Source organism: Mchenga conophoros, linkage group LG9 (genome assembly GCF_057382185.1).
Source record: "Mchenga conophoros isolate Kocher_MC1m ecotype Shallow Benthic linkage group LG9, M_conophoros_male_GT1.1, whole genome shotgun sequence".
NCBI lineage: Eukaryota > Metazoa > Chordata > Actinopteri > Cichliformes > Cichlidae > Mchenga > Mchenga conophoros.
This window is the reverse complement of record NC_140534.1, coordinates 4,031,859-4,052,841: the sequence shown is the minus strand read 5'-3', so window position 1 is coordinate 4,052,841 and position 20,983 is coordinate 4,031,859. Positions and strand designations below refer to the sequence as shown.

At 43.9% G+C, this 20,983-nt stretch overlaps 3 protein-coding genes across 5 annotated transcripts; 1 reads left to right on the top strand and 2 right to left on the bottom strand.

Moving 5' to 3' along the window:
• Window positions 1-74: 74 nt before the first annotated feature.
• On the bottom strand, window positions 75-13,524 carry ift74 (intraflagellar transport 74). 2 transcript variants are annotated; one of them, XM_085286184.1, is made up of 20 exons: window positions 13,359-13,524; window positions 12,477-12,610; window positions 11,856-11,997; window positions 11,721-11,769; window positions 11,387-11,485; window positions 11,184-11,244; window positions 10,839-10,898; window positions 10,683-10,744; window positions 3,523-3,661; window positions 3,360-3,422; window positions 3,132-3,275; window positions 2,548-2,588; window positions 2,387-2,466; window positions 2,256-2,309; window positions 1,685-1,782; window positions 1,486-1,612; window positions 1,185-1,348; window positions 904-1,029; window positions 713-773; window positions 75-440 (listed from the first exon to the last, which is right to left on the bottom strand). In XM_085286184.1, exons 2-20 carry the CDS (start codon window positions 12,603-12,605, stop codon window positions 325-327), a joined length of 1,815 nt encoding a protein of 604 aa, XP_085142310.1. In that variant the 5' UTR covers window positions 12,606-12,610; window positions 13,359-13,524; the 3' UTR covers window positions 75-324. The 2 variants fall into 2 exon arrangements, with proteins under 2 accessions (XP_085142310.1, XP_085142311.1); XM_085286185.1 differs by having other exon boundaries at window positions 13,434-13,505.
• On the top strand, window positions 5,539-10,920 carry LOC146566633 (leucine-rich repeat-containing protein 19-like). The gene is made up of 6 exons (XM_085286186.1): window positions 5,539-5,703; window positions 7,074-7,429; window positions 7,641-7,752; window positions 7,931-8,018; window positions 9,241-9,447; window positions 9,546-10,920. Exons 2-6 carry the CDS (start codon window positions 7,083-7,085, stop codon window positions 9,857-9,859), a joined length of 1,068 nt encoding a protein of 355 aa, XP_085142312.1. The 5' UTR covers window positions 5,539-5,703; window positions 7,074-7,082; the 3' UTR covers window positions 9,860-10,920.
• A 2,432-nt stretch (window positions 13,525-15,956) lies between the features above and the next one.
• aoc1 (amine oxidase copper containing 1) lies at window positions 15,957-20,983 on the bottom strand. 2 transcript variants are annotated; one of them, XM_085286180.1, is made up of 6 exons: window positions 20,846-20,983; window positions 20,500-20,621; window positions 18,760-20,298; window positions 18,006-18,294; window positions 17,381-17,513; window positions 15,957-16,893 (listed from the first exon to the last, which is right to left on the bottom strand). In XM_085286180.1, the coding sequence occupies exons 3-6, from the start codon at window positions 20,294-20,296 to the stop codon at window positions 16,624-16,626; spliced, it is 2,229 nt and encodes a 742-aa protein (XP_085142306.1). In that variant the 5' UTR covers window positions 20,297-20,298; window positions 20,500-20,621; window positions 20,846-20,983; the 3' UTR covers window positions 15,957-16,623. The 2 variants fall into 2 exon arrangements, with proteins under 2 accessions (XP_085142306.1, XP_085142305.1); XM_085286179.1 differs by lacking the exons at window positions 20,500-20,621; window positions 20,846-20,983 and having other exon boundaries at window positions 18,760-20,326.

Below are 20,983 nucleotides of genomic sequence, written 5' to 3'. Positions count from 1 at the left end.
CAGGCTGCCGGGGGATTCCCATGATGCATTAGACATGTACGTTCGTTTAACTGATGCATCTGTATGTCTCCGTCTCTCAGTTAATTGTAGTATGTTTATTTCTTTCTTTTGCAATAAACAGACAGTACCTATGAAACATTTAAATTAGCTCACCATTTTACATTTACATCTCTACTTGAAGCTGCTGTCAGAATGCAGCACAATCTCTGCCTTTGAATGACTGAGAAGCTATTTGGGTATAAACACTCAACACATTTTGCTTTTAATGACCATGAGCCTGTCAGAAAGCTTCACCTGGAACCAAATGAATAAAGCCTTTTGTTTTTAACTCATGTTGTTCTGCAGCAGCTCTATGAGGCTCTTGTTGTAATCGGCCACCTGCTGGGAGACGCTCTTGGCAACTGAGGCGTAGTCGCTCTCCTGGGATTTGGAGGCGATGACTGACGCTGCAGTTAAGGAAAAATCACTGAGCTCACAGACCTGGTGTCTCAGAGACCAGAGGTTTATAGAAGACACAAACCGAGAGCTGGAAAATAAAATTAAATGTATGCACACATCTGACAAGTACTGCTCCTTTAATTACCTCCAAAAGCTACCAAAGCTGTAAAGAACTGGTCCCAGTGTTTAAAAATCTCACTTTCTCTGGATGCTGGAGACTGAATAGAGGGCTTCTAGTGTGGATGAATTCATACGTCATATTTCTAAAGGATACATTCTTTCATCACAAAGTTGTTCTGCTCCAGGTGCTGCCATTTCCTCTCCAGGTTAGCCAGCTAACGTTCAGACACATAAAGCAACACAAAACACAAGACTGCTGTGAGCTGAAGACGGGAAGGCAGGTGGTGAGGAGCGAGCTGAGTCAGAAGATTCAGTCTGTTTCCTGTGTACCAAAACATGACTAACCTGAGCATGAGTCTCATTTTCCTGCAGTCTGGTCTTCAGGGCTTCATGTTTCTGGTTCATCTCCTCCAGCAGCTGTCCAAATGCATCTCGACGCTGAGTCAGCGACACCTGCTCCTCCTGCAGCCTCTGCAGCACAAGGAGAGAAAACAAAGTATAGTCAGTTCATTTTTTAAAACGGAGCTCCATTATTGATCTCCAGTATGGAAGCTCTCGGGGACAGTGGTGAGAAAGAACTCCCTTTTAACAGGAAGAGACCTTCAGCACAAAGAGTTTGCAGTTACCTTCTTCCTCTCCTCAGCTGTGAGCCTGAGGGTGTCCAGGTCCCTGTAGGTATGCAGCTCAGACTGCATGGTGCTGACACGCTCCTGCAGGGTGCTCAGCTCACCTGTGATCTTCCCCTCCAGCTGCTGCACCTTCTCCAGGTCCTGCTGCAGGCGCTGGGACTCTGTGCAGGGGCAGAGAAGGGGCTTTGTTCAGTGCTCGTGTTGTCGGGACGTAAATGTTCCAGACTTTAAGGTTAGAAATAAATTAATGTGATCTCTTTAGAAGTGAGGGAAACCCGACTGTGTGCGTGTCACCCACCTGTCGTCAGTCCTCTAGCGGTGCTCTCTGACTGGACCACCTCGGTCTCCTTGCTTACCAGCACTTCCTGCATGTCCCTCAGCTCACTGGCTGTCACTGTATCCACCTGACGGAGCCGCAACATGTTCTACAAAGACATGCACAGTTAGTGCAGTGGACCACGCTGTGTTTGTCCTCCCATTTCATCAGTGCTCCTCACCCTGCTGCAGTGCTCCAGGAGTGAGACAATGTTCTCCTGGCCCTGCTTTAGTCTCTCCTCCTCCTGAGCCCTGGACTCCTCAAATGACTCGAGGAACCCTGAGAAGAGGACAGAGGTTATATCCATGCGCTGCTAGTAGACAGTAGGTTCCCTCTAGTTCCTCCTGACAGTGGAAATCAAACTACTGTGTTTTGGTGACTCCTAACTGTCATCAATTAGGCTTCATGCTTTCACATGCAGTGTTTGCATCAGCCCCCACATTCCCAAATGTGGGATCATCAGTGTTGATTAAACAGATGAACAAATACATGCCTGTCAGCCTGCATCTGCTCAACTACTCTGCCCCACAGTCCAAGACATCAAGATGCAGTTTGTGTGTCTGTCAGTCGCCTGTGACGCTGACCGACTGACCGTCTCCTCTCAGTCGCTCCGTTAACTGTTGTATGTGTTCATTTTTTTCTTTTGCAATAAACGGACACAGTACGTAAGAAATGTTCTCGAAACACCTTAACTTTAAATGAGCTCGACTATGCTGCCTATGTCACACGTGTTCGGTTCGACTGGGACTCACGGTTGATCTCCTCTTCCTTCCTCTTCAGCTCTTTGTATTTTTGTTGACATTCGCCTGTAGGAATGTTCAGAATATTGAAATCACATCAAAGGTGATTCAGGTTTAGAGTCCACCCTCATCCTGTGGGTTACCCTGAGCTGCTTCTGAGTCCTGCTCCAGGTGTCGGATCTCCTCTGTGATTTGTCTTCTCCTGTCCCGTATCTCCGTAAGCCTGAGTACACACAATATACACATATTCTTACACGCACACACAGAAGTGACGAGTATCTAAGTACTTGTAATGAGTACATACTGCCTCTCCATGCTGGCAATTTCCTGGTTGTCCTCTTTCACCTGGAGAACAGAAGCACAGCTTCAGTCTTTGGTTTTTCACGTCTGCTAACATCAAGCTTCAGGAGCTCTGCTCACTGCTGTTTACAATCCATTCATCAGTTTGACCACATGATGGTGCTGTTGACTCTCTGAATCAATGCACACGTTTAGGATGAAGAACAGCCCTACTGCACATTACCACAGTAGCCTGGGTTAGCATTAGATCATCTAAACTTCAGTGTTATTAAGTTTACTTAATCAGAGAACATCGGAGAACAAAATAAAGTACCAGGACCCAAATGTCGCAGCTATAGTTGCTTTTTAATGCTGAAAGAGGGTTTTTGCCGTGCAGACCCTGAATGTGTGGAGGCAGTGAACGCTGAGGAACCGAATTCCTCAACATGACTAAAACTACTCAACCAGACTGAAACTGAATTCATGTGATATCCTTGTAAAAGCCCGTTTCAGGAACACAAACAAATCTATTTCCTGTTTGTAAAAGTTTCTGTGATATTTCATCAAATCCCTCCCGTCCTCTGATGTAGCAATGACCAGCGCGCACACCTGCTTAAATAACTTCTCTCTCTCTTCCTGGGGTGAACCCAGGCTCTTCTGCTCCGCCTCCATCGTGTCTCGTTTGGCCTCCAGCGCTGACAAGGTCTCATGAAGCCGAACCATCTCCTGCTTTATCTGAGAGTGGGACAGCTCCTGCAACGAGGATCGTTCACGTAAAACACCCGCAGCCATGCTGTTCCTCCACCTCGCTCACACCGCCCCCTCCACCCGACTCACTGCTTCATAGTCCTCCTTCCTCGTTATTAGCACGTCCAGCTCCTCCTGGAGAACAGTCAGCTCCTGCAAAACAAAAGAATCAGCTGAGTACTTGCCAGAGTGAGATTTCATCATGCCTGACATGAACCAATCTCCTCTTTCCCCATAACAACTACAGCTTCACCTGCAGCAGTTCCTCATTAGTGGTTGTCATGGTGAAATATTTCTCTTGCTTTGCTGCCGGCATTGCTTGGACGACTTCATCAGCAACGCGCCTCTCTCTCCTGATCTCCTCCTCGATGGCCCTGATTGCCTCCTCTCTCCTGCAGAGCAAACAGAGTGGACAGAGTGCACGCAGACAGATAAAGGAAGCCAAAGAGTTTACAGTTCAATAACAGCCCACATCAGCTGACATGCTTCTACACATCAGCTAACATCGGGTCAGGCTATCTAAGCTGCTTAAGTTGTGGCACATGCACAAGCTGCTTTGCAACCCACCTCCTCGGGTTCCTCTGAGTCTACGGAGGCCCTGACTGAACACTGCACAAGCAAAACGTTCCACATGAAAAATAAGGCAAAGCAGACGAAGAACCTAAAAAACTGTTGTTGTTTCTTAAATTAATTTTCATTCTTTACTACACCAACCAACGACAAACGGAGACAGAATCAAGCAGCGGTGGTCAAAGCTTCCTCCTGTTTCCTGCTCAGCTACATCACAGGACTGAAGCATAACTATGATGTGAAGCCGGCCGCATCAGTGAAACGCCTCTTTCTCTGAGATATTTTAACATAAAAACACAAATGCAATTCAATAATACATCTCAGTGTCTTTGCACTTAAACTGTAAGAAACAAATAAGCTTTCTTTTTAATTTTGGGGCCTTTTCAGCCCTTATTCCATAGAGACATGAGTGTGTGTGTGGGGGGGGGGGGGGGACATGCAGCTTAGTGCGGCTCGGACTCAAACCCGGGCCTACCGCTCTCCGGCCACACGGCGTATGACCTCCTGATCATCCCACTGAGCTAAACCATAAATAAGTTAAATTGGGTTCTGTGTTGTGCAGACTGTCCTGTAATTCAACAATGAACATTTTTGTCCTTTCTGTTTCTGTTTCTGGTGAATCGAACATAAGAATGATACATTTCTATAGCAGCCAGTGAAAAACGAGGAACTTTCTGCCGTTTATTGCTTTATCTACGACTTATTTACTTTGGTACAGTACGTGGTCATGGAGCACGTCCTCACCGTAGAAGATTTATGCCCTCCTTCACATTTTCCACAGTGGGCCAGACTGAAGACTTTGGAGGGCTGATCCTGGCCCATGGGCCTTATGTTTGACACCCCTGCTCTGGGACTGGTGGAGGAAGACTACAGCACCAAACTCTTGAATATTCACATCATACGGTTACACTTGAACCTGACCCCTGTGATGTAGATCAGCTCCTCCAGTCTCAACATTCCCTCCTCTGTGCTGAAACCCGACTTTCCCAGAGACGGTGCAGTCGGGCTGCAATGCAGCTCCATCACATTTACATCAGTCTCTACTTCAATTCAATTCAATTTTATTTATATAGCGCCAAATCACAACAAAAGTCGCCTCAAGGCGCTTCATAGATACAGAGAAAAACCCAACAATCATATGACCCCCTATGAGCAGCACTTTGGCGACAGTGGGAAGGAAAAACTCCCTTTTAACAGGAAGAAACCTCCAGCAGAACTTCAATGGAAGAGTAGGAATGTGGGAATTCTTGTTCAGCTGTATGTAACCCAGTCTGCTGCTGCTGGTGTGCCTGCTCACTTTCACAGTACTATTAATCATTACAATGTTTACAATAGTTTGCAAATGTTGCTGAAACATTTTACAATATCAAGAGTGAGAGTACACGCACTTGGGTTTGCCGTGTCCACACAGGCGCACAGGTATGTTTGCTGAGACGAAGCAGCAGCAACACTGGCCTCTTTCATCTTCTACCTGCTTTTCATCCACTTTTTCTTTTCTCCGTCTGATCTTTCACACTCTTCTCCTTACTTTATGCTTTCTTTTCCATTCAGCCGTCATCTCTCCGTAAGAAGAGGTCATTAAAAGAACTAAAATGCTTGTCATTAATCATATTCAGTCATTTGCAGAATTATACCTTGAACTAGTTCACATATATATTTAGATGAGCCATTTCCAACAGTAACCTAAGAGATACTTGTAGGCAGAAGAAGGAAGACAGCAAAGATGGGAGGACCAACTTGATCAATCATAATCAGTTAGCACAGAGTGCACACTTGTTTTACAAGGAACAAAGGTCACTCGTACGCTGACTGCGTGAGAGTAACAGAGGACTAAAGGTTCACCTTAGTGCGTGTAGAAGAACAGGTAAGATTCTTCTGCTACTTTTCATTAGTAAAAGATGATTACACAACAAGTATAAAGAGAAACAGCGTGAAAACCAGACAGGAATTGTGATTGTGAGATGCAGAAGTGCGAGGTTAGGCAGCAGACACGTTTCTACACGTGTCCTTTAAAGGAGAACATGCGCTGAAGTTTCTTTTCTCTGTAAGACGTGAAAAAGACACTCCAGCATCAGTGTGCACTCACTCCCTCACACGGTGCTTTATCTCTACTGTACTCTGACCTCGGGCTTATGCTGCAAAGTGCCCGATTTCTCAGTTCACTGCACATACAAAGAATTCACATAGAAATATGAGGGCATAATGTTTTCTGTTAATGGAGTCCAACGCTGAGTCGTATATTTAAAGAGGAACATGACGTGCAATGATGGGTAATGTTTTTATCCTCAGGTTAGATGGCTTAATAGCTCCCGACTCTAAAGGGTATTTTCATCAGATTCTGAACAGTTTTTTTCCTTCTGCTCTTTGTGATGTCAGTGAGAACAGGTACAGTCATGTCAGCGAGCTGCGCTCCGCCTACCTGCTGTCTGAATCAAACACTTTAAACAAAATGTTGTAAAGCCTCAAGCTGTCACCATGCTGCTGTTTGGTAACAGGCACACACAGACGTTGTGGTAAAGTTTTATCCTGCTTTTTGATTCTAAGGGGCCATCATTGAAAAATCAGTGTAGTTTTGTTTTCACGTGAAACTGAGACCATCAGCTTATCGTGAAAGTGATAATAAGGTCAGTGATCAAGAGACCCAAGCACTGTTTTACTGTCGCCATATATTAGACTTTCTGCAGCACCCCCTGCTGGCCATTAGAATACACATTTACAGCACTTTGTATCACTCGTAGTATTTGTGAGTATTTGTTCTCATGACATGCTGTGCTTAGTGTAAACATTGGCCAATACTTATTTACAAAATCTTGTCTCACACTTTTAACCCCTGCACACTTTTCACAGCATACACTGAGATTTTTCACCTCTTTGTGGTCTTCAGGTGCTACCGTGTCACGCAACCTTGTTTTTAAGAGGCACAGCCAATCCAAAGAACGCTGGCTTAAAGGGGGAGGAGCTAAACATGTATTTCAGAAAATACATTTTACTGACAGGCTAAATAACTGTAACTTATGCAAACCTTGTGTATAAATGGAGTTGATGTTAGTCAGATTATTTTAGTCCAACTACATAATTTGCAACCGTCGATATCTGTGCCGTAGTAATGCTTTTTCAATCAAAAAGCTGAATTCTACCAGGCAAAAAATGAATTAATTACTGGTTTTGTTAAGGAATGAGCGTGTTTTCTCTGTCACGTGTTGGTTACAGGACTTTGTATCCATTTCCTTTCAGTGTGGTGTGATGGAGAGGTGCTGGCAGCCTCTCCTCCTGCTGTGGCTCACTGTAGGGCTCGTGAAAAATAATGAGACAGTGAATTGTTCCTGTTCCACCCATCAGCTGACAGCAAACTTCACCAACAAACATCTTCAAGTCATCCCTGAAAACTCTGAAAATGTAAATGTTACCAAACTGATGATTGAAGGGAACCTAATTACTCTGAATGACAGGGACCAACAAGCACTAGCTAGCTATCCCAGCCTGGTAGAGCTTCACTTGGATGCTAACTGGATCACTGCTATTCCAGCCAAATACTTCTCTGTGGTACCAAACCTCAGAGTGCTGTCTCTCGCCAGAAACAACATCAGCAGGTCAGTAGGCTAGCAAAAGTCTAACTTCTAGCTAAATGCTAATTAGCTGCTTTAAGTATACTGTGTGTTAAACACCAACCATTAAACTGGTTTGATTTTGATATTGGTGCATACTTGTTAAAACTTACTACTGTTGCATGTTAGTAATATATCCAAGTACAGTGTGGTATGTAATCAAGTGTAATATAATTCTGCTGTGCTGTTTTTGTAGCCTTCACCCTCAGGCTTTCAGTGACCTGGAGGTCCTGACAGAGTTGGACCTGACCCACAACTTGCTAACAAGCCTCCCTGCACAGCTGATCAGTGGGCTGAACAAGTTACAGGTAAAACGAGCATTTCAAAAAGAATCTGCTAACTTAGAGTTTAGTTAGAACTAATCTAGACATGACATGCATAAAGAAATGCATGCATGTGTATGGGGATTTAGGGCTGCACATGTAAGTGTTTCCTGTACAGGATGTGTTATTATTTCATTTACCTCGCTCTGTCTGGTCCCATCAGGTACTGAACCTACAGGGAAACCCCTGGAATTGTTCCTGTCCACTGCTGACCATCATTGGACAGATCGATGCAGCAAATGTTACCATGGGTAGTAGTTTTCATCACAGTTTTAAATGTTGGCTGACCTGTGACCCTTTCTGGGAGCTAATGAGTCAATTACAGCAGTTTGAAAACTATAAACACTGCTCAAAAAAAGAAAGGAACACAAACACAGTTCATGAGTGTGCTGAGGACACGTGACACATGTGAAAGGGTCTGGAGCAGCTGTAGAGAACGTTATGCTGCCTGTAACATCGTTCGGCATGACCAGATTGGTGGTGGGTCAGGAATGGTCTGGGGAGGCATATCTATGGGGGGACACACAGATGTCTACAGGCTAGGCAACGGCACCTGCCTGATATCAGGGATCGGGACAACAGACTGGCTGCATCATTGCTTCACTTTTATTTGTGTTGTGTCTTTGAATTCGGCCCTCTCTAGGTTGATCATTTTCATTCCCATCTTTTCGTTCCTAAAACATTCCCCGGTCCATATCAGTATCCAGCATGGCTTTCCCCCCACTGAGACCAGTATGTGTTCAAAGTGTTCCTGAACTTTCTTTGAGCAGTGGATCTTTATTTGAAGGAATTTTAGTAGACACGGAGTATCTTGCTTGAATCTGCAGTGGCACATTTTTACTTACAATCTATGAGCCATGTAAGAGACTCGCACGGCTGGTATGGAGGTTTTATTTGAACCTTATTTGAAAGATTTTTGGCAACTGATGTTACTGGAAGCCAGAATTACCTAAAGAACCTAAAGCTCACACTGCTGTCTGCTTCCTTTTAAACTGCAGACAGGTGATGTGGTGACACTTTGGTGATGGTTACCATAAAGCCGTACCATAAAAAGAGCAGCATATATGCAGGAGAGCACCCACCATATACAACCTGGTTCCCATATAGAGTTGAATGCTCTGCCTTAGTGAGCCAAAAATGTCTACTGGGGAAACTGAGCGATGGTCTGGTTACTTAAAGGAAAATGTTGGTAGCTTGATTATTAAATCATATGTCCCATGTTGCAGATTTCAGTGATCCTCTTGGATCAATCAGTGAACTACATTATTTTCACATCATTCTTAAAGATTTATCCCAGTATTAAAGCCAAAAACACTACTTTGAATGAAAACAAGTACAAGTAGAGACAAGTAGGAGTGTAGTATAGAGAGATAATGAGGCCAGTGTTTAAAATCCCTTTCTATGTGAAGAAACTGTTCTCTAACTTTAGTAACTTAAAGAGCATGTACTGAAGGAAATGGTGTGTGGCTGCAGGAGGACCACAGGTCATCTGTGCATCTCCAGCAGAGCAGGCTGGACGAGATCTTCTTAATGCTGCAGCACTGTACTCCACATTATTACCCAGCGTCACTCCAGACCCTCAGAAACCAAAAACACCGGTCCACCCTCAACAGACGTCGGGCCCATCAGTTATTATGACGACCACACAGTCAACCGGTCAGAACAACAGCACCAGCAAAGGTACGACATCGAGAGCTGCAGATCATTTTCTCCACTTAAATATGTGGACGCACAAATGCAAGCTTATAACCCCGTCTCCATCCTCAAACCCAAACTAGACCCGACTCCTGCGCTCGGCAACACGTGGAAATTCACAGCATCCGTCGCAATCTTGGCAGTGGCCACCTCCATGCTCATCGTGTGTGCCGTCAAGGGGCCGTCCTGGTACAAGCTCTTCCACAACTACAGGCATCGGCAGTTACAACAAGAAGTCGAGGAGGGCGACGAGGATTTTGTGTCAACAGAGTTCTCGGCGACGGGAAGACACCCGACCCATCAAACATTCAGCTTTGAACCAATGAACAGACAGATAGACGAGGAGCAGGAGGAGCAGGAGTACTTTGAGGATCCATATATCAGGAGAGAAGAGTGACATGCACGATGATAAGAAAGCAAACCACAAACACAATACAATCCATTCAGTGGCAACCTTGCTGTTTGATAAACACCGCTGAGTATTATCATTTCACGGGTCACAAAATCATTGTGTGAGAGCTGTACTGTTGGTCACTGAAGGAGCTTCTTTGCAACATCTTAACTCCACGGCCTGCATTGTTGCCCGGATACTTCCATTAGTACACTGTTGTCAGCTGCGAGGAGTCTGCAACAACCCCAACTCCACTTTTTGACCACTAGAAGAACAATATTCAAGTACAGAACACTTCCTGTAATCTGAGCCATTAGTGTTAGTGTGTGAGCGCCCAGTTAGATCGACAGCTTTATCCTTGTTTGCACGGCACTAGAACGATGAAGTCACATGGTTTACAAGAGTTTTTACCTCTTCATGACTCGACAACACCAGCAGCAATGTGCAGCGTTATACAAACCTCAATTTACGGTGGTTTGAAAACAGTTTGCAAGTGTTTCAGATAAAACACACTCCACGTGTTTGTTTGCTCACGGATCTACACGGCATTTATTTTTATTAAGAAAACTCCACTGCTGCTTCATCTTTACATAACAAGCAGTCGTTTCCTGTTGTGTTTGTGTTCAAAAGTCTCATACCTGCACATATCTGAGTCTTTTTAAATGTTTTATGACTCACATGAAAACTAGCCAGCAGGCTAAATTAAATAATGTCCTAGTACTTCATTCTGAAAATGATACTTCACAAAATAAATACGTTAAAGTGTATTTGTGAACATAAAACTGTCTAATGGAGACACAAGTGTCTTTATGAGAACACGTGCACTTACTCTCTCCTCTCAGTGAAGATGTTATCGATGCTTTCTGCCTCGCTGTCATTCTCGGCTTTCAACTAAACACAAGATCAAAAAGTTAAAGGGAGAATTTTCCCCTATATTTCCAGTTCATGAAAAAACCCTTTTATATTGTTTTGATGGATCACTTACTATGTTGTAGTCGTTGATCATTTCCTCCATCTCTGTGTTGGTGTTGAGCTTGTCCACAAGCTGGAAACACAATAAAAATGTACAAAAGTGAAGTAAAAACGAGTCCAGTGTTTAACGCATTCACTGAAAACTAAAAACACAACCTCACCAGTATAAAGGTTTTAAATGTGCAGTTGCTCTCAAACATAACATCGTAACACCTGCAATCAAATAGTTACTGTCCCTGAAGTTTACATCGTCTATTTTAAGTCATCATGGCCGACTGCTTAAGCTAGACATTCCTCAACAACACAGTGAAAAAGGGGATACAATCTTTCAGTGTTTAACAACATTGTTGCTGTTTACCATATTGTAGTCAGCAAGCTGGCCTTGCATATCCTTAATCTCAGCAGCGAGGCCTTCAGCTCTGCAGCAGACACACATCACGGGGACATTATACAGAGTTCATCTGGATTCAGTGGATTTCATCTTTCACTCAACTATAACTGTTAAAGACGGGAATGAAGACAGAAACTTGGTCATAAAAGAAGAAGAAGAACACCACCCACCTCTTTTCATAAGAGAGATAGACGGAGTTCTCCTGGTTGTAGCTCTCAATCTCTTTGTGCAGTCTGCTGGTCTCTGTGGTCAACTCGTTGATCTTACTCCTGACAGAAGAACAAATTTCACATCGATAGAATTTTTCACGAGCAGCGTAAAAAGACCACATTTGAATCTATGGTGAAAATAGAAAATACATTTTAACTCAAGACCAACTCTAAGAAATGTGAATGTGCTCAGTATGTTTGCATCTTTTGTGAAGCGGTCTAGCTGACCTATGGTTTGTGCACTCCATTACTTTGACATAAGTAGTTACTGTTAATGCCAGTGAGTATGTGTTACCTGAGAAGACCCAAGTAGTAGGACTTGTCCAAAATCTGTCTCTGAGGCCCTTTGGTAAAGGAAATGTGGGAGGGAGGTCACAGGTTTATTTATATATTAAACACAATCAGAAAAATATCCAAGAAGAAAACATACCTTTCATGCCAGTTTTCATCCCACTGAGCCCCTGCTGGGTGACCGGCCTCTCAGTCACTTTGATCTGTGCTGTCAGGACTCCGGGGGTGGCGACGGGGATGCCACCCCTCAAACCTGGATGAGCACTGGTCCCTGGGACCATCTGGAAGAGGAAATGCAGTGCCTTAGTTGTGGCTGTCACAAAATTGCATTTTCACTCTGAAATTATTTTAGCTGAAAGAATTCACAGTGACAATATTATCACGATATCTAAAGGACATCTGACAATAACCATGTTACTCTCTCTAAACCTCATACTCAGCTTTTTTCTCATATTAGATACAACACACATGTAGGGAGGGGAAAACAGAGTCTGTACTCATAACTGCACACAAGATTACAAAAGAAGCATGATGCAATGAAAATGCATCATAAGCACAATGTCCATTTTATTTTTGGTCTTTTTTCTTGCCAAAACTGGTCTATAGTGTTACACGTAGGCTCAGTAAAACCTGGCACTCATTTCTTGGGCGTGCAGAAACACACAGAATCAGCAAACAATTGTATTTTCAGACTGAACATAACACACTCAGACTGATAATATCTCAAAGCTACAGCGTATCCATGCTGCTGATGGCTAACCCCAGTTGCAACACGCATAGCTGTAGGAGGAGGCTGGATAGCTGTAGGGGGTCTCCCAGCACCAGGGACCACAGATCCGCTGCGGCTCATCGGCCGGCCCATGCTGGATGGAGGCCGCTGGCTTGCCATGATGCCTAAAACCCGTGGACACACAAACAGGAACACTGAGTAACAAATCAGACACGTGGAGCTGCTGGCTGGATTGAGCCATTTTATGTTATTTCCTATATTTTTAACTTTGTAATTTATTGTATTATTTAATTTAGTTCAGTCTGTTACTGTTCCTGTTGCCTTGGAGCAACAGGAACCACATCATTTCCAGATGCTGTTACAGTTCGGTGCTTAAAAGGGCCACACTTGAAGACACTAAAGAATAACCTTTAACCCTGTGGTGCCTGTTGATTCATATACTGACATTTTCCACTTTAGATTTTACTAGCACAACAGATCAGGCGGTCACGTGATTAGGAGTGGTAGCGAAAGGCTGAAGGCAATAAAGGGACTGATTTGTACCTCACAGTAACACAGAGCTTGTAAAGGAAATAAAGATGTGCACGCTGCTAAAAAAAGGAAAGAAGCTCCTCGGGGTGATTAAACCAAACTCTAAATAATAACACATGTCACATGTTTACTTTGATTTAGAAACATGATTTGTTTCGTGTGCACAAACACTGCATCTACGCTGCACTGACATTACACTGACCCGCATCGCTGTACCGGCAGCTGTGCATCGTTATGACAGCGCAGTCTGTTAAAACCTACAATTTTGAAGCTTAGTTCGGCTATTGCTAACTTGTTAGCTGACACTTTTTAGCTTAGCTTCGTTTACGGAAGCCTCGGTAAACGTCCCGGCGTTAGCCGTGAGATAACGCAGCTTCTTGCCTGAAAATGGTCTCTCTGCGGTCTGTTTTATACGCCTGTATAACTTCCAGTCGAAGCAGGCGTGCGGCGGTTTACCTGAAAAGAGAAATAAACGAAAAAGAATGAAACGCTAGCTGGGAGAAAGTCAGCGGCTCGAGATGATGTTGACGTTACCCCAGTAACCATCTTCTTCTTCACCTGAAATGGGAACAATGCAGGTTGGAGAATGTACGTCTGCCCCCCACCGGCCAACAGGGGGACTACATGAGGTTCCAGTCTATCTGTACGCCGAAACACACACACACAAACAAACAAACAAAGCAACTGTAGCTGTGTTCTTTGTACTGCCTCTCACATATGTCTATGAGAAAAGACTGAGAAATGTGTAGAGGAAACGAGGAGAAATCTAGTTGTTTATTCTGTATTATCCCAATTTCGTGGAGAGGTGAAAGATGCGACTAAACATCACCTTTATCTGACAGCCAATAAGAGCAGTCAATCAGGAAGTGCAACGCTCTATTTCACAGAACATTACACCTCAGCCTTGTTGCTTCATTGGTAAGGGAGGAGTAAGTGGTTGATGGTTCATTAGTGTATTTCTTTTTATGGTATGCCTCATTCACCCATTCAACACCCATCCATACAAGCGCTTTTTTCTGTTCTTTTGAAGATGATGATGATGATGATGATGATGATGATGCCTTTATTTGCCTGCAGCGAAATCGGACCTCTTCCAACCATACATACATTACACATATCAGTAGCTCTCGTTCAGTGTCCTCCATCGAGAGTGTCTCCAAGCACACAAACTGACCATCGAGTATCCGGCAGCAAATGTCTCTGCAGGACAATCAGGGCTCCCCCGAGCCCAAGCTTCTCATCAAGAGTGGAGTGTGTAACATTCACATTCAAATGATCGGGGTTCGGTATCTTGCCTAAGGAAACTTCGGCATGCGGACTGGAGCAGCCAGGGATCAAACCGCCAACGTTCCGATGAGTAGATGACCTGCTCTACTTCCTGGTCGACATCCTGGTCAACTCGGCGGCAACAGAACAGGATTGTATGATGGACTTCATCTGCGTAGATTATGTATGAACTAAGTGTTGATGCTAAATACCTAAATGTGATGAATACAAACCCTCCAAGATGAAAGACAAGTTACAGATTTCATCTGCTTTCCGCATGGAACACAGAAAGGACAGAAATTAAACCGACCTAGATTTTTAGATCTGTTCTTTGTGCCAAACGGGATGTAACTGTGTGATCAGTGAGTGATCAACAGGAAGGAGTGTACTTCCTGTGCGGCGCTGTCCTGACTGAATCTGATCCATAGCATCATGTCAACATATAATCTTTCAACACATGATGTACTCACCTGTAGAAGTTATCTTTTCCACTGAATGTTCTGATTATATTCTGTGACCACAGCAAGTCGATAACAGAACAATTTCTTCTGTGCTTGTTATTCTTCTCGGTCAAAAGGCACAGAGACTGCTGTTGCACATCTGGCTCCTTTGCAAAAGCAAATTTAAACCTCACGAAACTTCAAATTTACATAACAGCCATGAAGAACTAAGGGAATCTCAAAAGCAAAAGTGGGTCCCAAAGGGATCTGCATGCATGCTCGAACAACAAGTTTAATCTTCTGAAAGGTCACAGGAACACACAACGTCCTGTAAACAACCAAAGGCCTCTGATGGATGATGGCAAAGATCACAGGGCTGTGTCAACAAATGTTTTTCTGGACAGATGAGACCAAAAAATGAGAAACAGGATGTTATGAGAGGAAAAACAGGATAAACGCTGCAATGTAAGAAATCAGAGATAAGACAAGAAGTTTGGGCTTTATGCCTCATCTGGGTCAGCATTTTGATCCAACCCCGACGTCATGATTCTCGTGAAGCAGAACAACTATTCAAGAAACCACTAGATGGCAACAGGTCAGCATCTCCCTCTCTTTGTTAAACGACAGTAATGAGAGTTTTTATTCTCAGCAACTAATACTTTACTTATTGTTGTAATAAAGAAACAAAATATATGTCACATTTCTTCTCATCGTTTCATTTTTTGTTGGCTTCCCTTCAAGGTATTAAAATTCAGATTGACCCTTTGTTTACAGTAACGTGGTATTTCATATAGAGATTTTAGCACACATGGGTCTTGTATAACTGTACTTTCAGAAAGAAAAAGAAACAAAGAAAGCATAAATTTTACATGAGGAATGTGTGAAATCAAATTTCACACTGTTATTGTTCAGTACTGCAGATGTTAAAGCTGTCATTGCTATGGGGATAGCTGTAGGAATGCTTGTTCCTCTGTCCCCTCCTCTAACGCTGTCCACAGCTTTCACACTCGTCCCTCCTTTACCGTGTGCCCTGTTAAACATCAGCACACACACATTAAATGTTTTCTCTTTTTTTTCCTTTTCAAATGCAAAAATCCTCACGACAGTTGTCTGGATACCTTTTCCCCAAACTAAAACCACAGTTTACCTTTCAGACAAACTCATTTTGATACTTTTTTATATACCAAACATGATAATGGATACAATTGTTGGATACAATGGATACAACAAAAGTCGCCGTGATTTGGCGCTACATAAATAAAATTGAATTGAATTGAGTTTTAACACCTGTTTTTATTGGTTGCTCTTGAGTGTAAACAGTTTGAATCAAAATGAAATCAAACACAATATGATTTAAAGAAGTTTTATGTAGCACTTTTTTAAATGCCATAACACAAGGCCAACACATTTACATGTGCTGCTGATACATGTGCACTGTATGGAAAGCCAGGTTCCCAAGGGCAACGCCGCAGCTAGGTGGTATCCCACACTGTTTGCCGGGAACGATCTGGAATCAGGCTGTTTGCTTTCTGGGGCCTTTTGTCTTTCAGCAAAAACATTCCCGACATGGGGGCAAGCAGAGCACGCTGAGGGGGTAGCAGTTCAGACCAAGCAGGGCGGATACAGGGCATCCAGCATCCTGGATACCCGCTGCTGCTAAACCTCATCCATGGCGACGCATCGGAGGATTATCAGAGCTCTCGAGGCTCAGCTTCTACACCACTGCCGTATTACATGAGTGGGTCGAGCTGGTGTTATACATACTTTAATATTTAGCTCATTTGATCTTCATTTGAGGCAGTAAAAAACAAGACTGCATGAAACACAGAATAGAATTTAAGTGCCACTTTTATAATCTGGCAACAAATTACTGTGACTACATGTACATTTATGCAATTGTTTCAGTTTTCTTTAATAAAGATGATATGTGTCAACCACTTTTAGACTCCTGCATAAGTGCCGTTGTAGAAGAAAGGCTGATCTGTCACACAGTGACCTATGACCTCGGGTGTCCATCTCTGGATCTTGGGCTTGCCGTCTTGGCCTGGCCGGACAATGACGGTGCTTCTGGACGCCACGGAAGGGTCTTCATTGAAGAAGTTGAAAGGCCTGAGAAAGAAGCCCACGGCATTTCCCGGAGTTGCAGTGTTGGGGATGTCCTCTGAGTGAGGCACATGTAGGAAACCCACTGTCACCCAGGCTACCAGGTCCTGCATGCAGAAGACCGTGGAATTTTTACTATAGTGCTCAGATTAGCTGTTTTTTTTTATCTACTTAAAGGCCAAACGAAAGAACGTGTGTCATTCTTGAGCTACTGTGATGATGAATGATTCTTTTGAAAAGAGAAAAGCTAAACTAACGACATAAACTCTTAGAAGGACGCTGTCCATCAGTGTATTGTGACTCATTACATAGTTACTCTCTGAAACCAGTAAAAACAGGATGTGAATTACATTTGAGATAGGTGACTGTATCGGTTAAGCTACTGGAGCTTGCTAAACCTGTTAGCGAGCACTGAGATGTGTTTGTCCTAAAAAAGTAGATTTAAACAACATTATTAATGTTGGCTTTTTCTGTGGAATATATTTCAGGTTTATTTTCGATGAGAAAGCTCTCAGTTTAACTTCATGCTGAGGTTAGCACAGTGTGGAAATATGGGACAATAAGGTATACGTGGATCGAGGTTTGCTACTGCACCTGATTGACTATGTCCTCGTTGTTGCGGATGTAGTTCTCAAAGGACACCGCAGGTTCCCATGGGTCATTCTGGGTGTATATGCTGCTGCTGGTAGCTTCGCTATCCTTATGACGTGTCACAGCCAGAGGATATCTAGGCGGAAACATTTCACCAGGAAACATTTGTCTGTCATTCTGACAGATGACAGGTGAAGAAAACATAGAGACAAAGTGCCGCCTTGTGCTGTGAGCACCTACTTGTATGAACTTGTAGTAATGTCTGTAAGAGTGGTACGTTTTTATATTTGTATGTTAAAGGAGTCACAGATGTGGATTTGGGAGAATCATACAGCGAGTTAGATGAATGCCAAGTATGTGAGTTCAGCACGAAGATGCACAGTGGCTACATTCAGAGCATTTCCACCAGGAGGAAATAATGAGTATTTTTCTCATTATCAACATAAAGACCAAGTGGGAAAGTACCACAGCTGGCCTCATTCATACACTGTGATCAGTGATTTCACCTGTATCAGCACATTTGCCTGGCTCATCAATTCATTTCTAACATCTTTATGGTTTTTTCAAGTTGTTTTTATGCATAGAAATGAATAACTGATTATACCTAGTCAAGGAAACAACATGTTACCTGGACCAGCTGATGCCATTCTCCTCTCTCCAGCCTCTCGGGAGGACACTGTGTGCATGTGAGTTAAACTGAATCCGGTAGCCCTTCTGGTGGCCCCATTTATTCTTCTTATTGGGGTTGTAGAAGTGCACGTAGCGGGGAAACTTTTTGCCAAAGCGGAAGGCGGCCGATCGCTCGGTCCTGTGTTCTGTCCTGTGGAGCTTGGACTGGACGATGAAATGCTTTGGGCTCCACGGATTTGTGAAGTTCACAAATTTGAGATCCAGGCTCTCAAAGCTGTTTTCTCGACCTGAGAGGGGAAAGAGCTGTCAGGAGAGTCTGGTCTGGTGATGCCTCTACAAAAATATTGATTTTGCATGAGAAATCTCTAGGTGTAACAGAGTTGTCCACATCAATACAAGATGTTGTTAGTTATTCACTTAAACGTGTCGCGTAGCCAAGATCAAATGATGGGTAAAGTCCACAAAGCCTATTTATCTGGCACGGCATCTGTAAAAGGCTTAGTCATAGCTCAGAGAGAGGTGCCTTTTTGCCATTATCAGTGAACTGAGGCCACATTGTGCTGTGTGTGTTAGAATAATAAAGCCAAACAACTTCACAAAGCGTCTTGTTCTCTTAATTCTCAGCATTTATTTTCATTTCTGTATTTGAGCAGTTTCTATGGGGGTGTGCAAGCAAAAAGAGAATGTGTTTATGCTTAAATTAGTTGCAGGATAGACAGAAAAAAATCACGTGACTTCACTATGATACTCACCATCAATATCCAGGTCCACTTTATAATGGATGAGGTGTGTGTGCAGGTTACCCAGCACGTAGTTGTACACCTTTGAACCATAGTGAAGGCCGTTAGGTGTAAAGAAAGTGGCGTGGATGTATCCAGTGGCACTGACCTTCACTTCGACCACCCCATTCGGGTAGAAGAGGAAGTCCCAGATATAATCATAGTTGTAAACTGTTGAGGTTGTCCGCAGCACGAGCACAGTGTTTTCCAGCCCTCCAAAGAAATTATAGCCCCCCTGAAAGTCGGAATTAAAATGCCTCCTCAGAGGCATAGCCATTGTCATCTCAAAAATACAGAGAGCGTTCTTATGGCGCACAGGCTTGTCTGTATCAAAGTAGTGGTAAAGGTCAATAAAAGTGGCAATTTCTGGGCAGTCAATTCCTGGTGCCAGCTCAAAAGTCGAGGTGCCCATTGCCCAACCTGCATCGATGTACTTTGTTTGCATGGCTGCAGGAGTATCACCAGCATAGAAGGCTATAGCTTCCTGGAGGCTGATCTCATAGGCGATTCTTTCTCCGTTGAAACGGAGATCAAAGACTTGCAGCCCAGCAGATGAGCGGACGCGATATGCAAAAGACCATCCTGCATATTCAACAAAGTTGCGATCGATGTGGTAGCGATGCCCCTGAGGCTCAACGAGCTTTGGCCCATGCTTATTCGTGGGAGTGTTGATCTGACCGCGAGGTATGTAGGTAGAGTAAAAATCGTCATCGCTGTGATCAGGTAGCTTCAGCTTTTCCACTTCCCCTGATTCATACTTTTCTACCAGTTCCTCGACGCTGTCAAAATACATGCTGTTGTACCAAACCTTTTCAACAGTCCACTTTTCCGGATCCAGGTCCTGGTGGTTGACGAGTACCTCAAATCCAATTGGGTGGATGAAATAACCTTCCACAAACTTCTGCAACATGATCCAGGTTCTCCTCTCCCCTGGATCCAGCCCGCGAGGGGCTATGTCTGAGAACGTCAGGCAACGGTTAGAGCAGTTGCTATAAGAAAACCCTCCTGTGGTCTCAAACAGGAGTTTGTGAGCTTTGTTTGAGATCTTCTTGAGGATGTCATTGATATGGTCATACTCTACCACAGTAATAGGTCTGGACTCAAACGTTACGGGCTTTGCCCCTTTGAAAGTCTTGACTTCGTGGGATGTTGGGGACGGCAGAGGACTGACAATATACTCGGTAATGTTGGGCTGGGCCTGGTTTCCAAACTGGATAATGACCCGAGCTTGGCGTGGGGGTTTGGCGTGTCCACGGTCCAGAGCTTTTAGGGCCTCATGCTTCTTGGGTAAATGGAGTTCCATCAGTAGGATACTGTTCTTATTCAGAGCCCTGCTACGAGCGTTAGTAAGCCCCATCTCTGGAATACCGTGCAGGTAGGCCCGCACAGCTTTCATCTCGTGCACCGTGAGGTCAGCAAATATGGGCGCACCATGATGAGCCCATTCTCTGGATCTGGAAGCAATGCAACCAGCCAAGCACACGAGCTGCAGCAGGCAGAGAGACTTCATGGCTGTAAGGGCAAGATGGTGAGGCTCCATTAGAGATTTTACAGGTCTTACAGCAAATCATGTATGCAGTTGCAGCTTCATTGCTCCTTATCCACACTCTAATAACTTTTCTTTTATAGCTCTTGTGTATATTTGCAATGAGCAGAAAGACAAAGCAGAGTGCCATACTCCCCAACAGAATGCAAAAGAAAAGCCTTTCTCACCTTGATTCCTCTTCTTCTCTTCACAGCTGGATAAGGCAGTTCTCCCTCATTCACGCAAACTGTATCAGCCCCAGTTGCAACACACTGCTGTCCCTCCCTCCGTTCGCCCTGCCTAGTTTATGCTGCACACAAAACAGAAACAGCAGCATTGAGTGCTCTTTCAAAGGACACTGACAAATCAGTGCTTATTTAAATATCAAAATTCCCATTAAGTCACTCGTGCTTGTGCTTGCATAATGGAGTTTATGTAACAGTGCGACAAGTGACGCGTGGAGTAGATTCTTGCTTCCTTGGAAACCATTTGCAGCCTCATATCAAGGAAAAAGAAATAAATCAGCGACAGTACCTGTAGTCCTGCTCCTGATGTAAGGCGAGGCTGTACAGTCCGTCCCTCTGCTTCAGCAAATGATCGCGTCAGTGTACCGTTACTAGTCTTTAACCTCTGATTTTGCAGTGAAAGAGGCTGATTGGCTGTCAGCGGGTT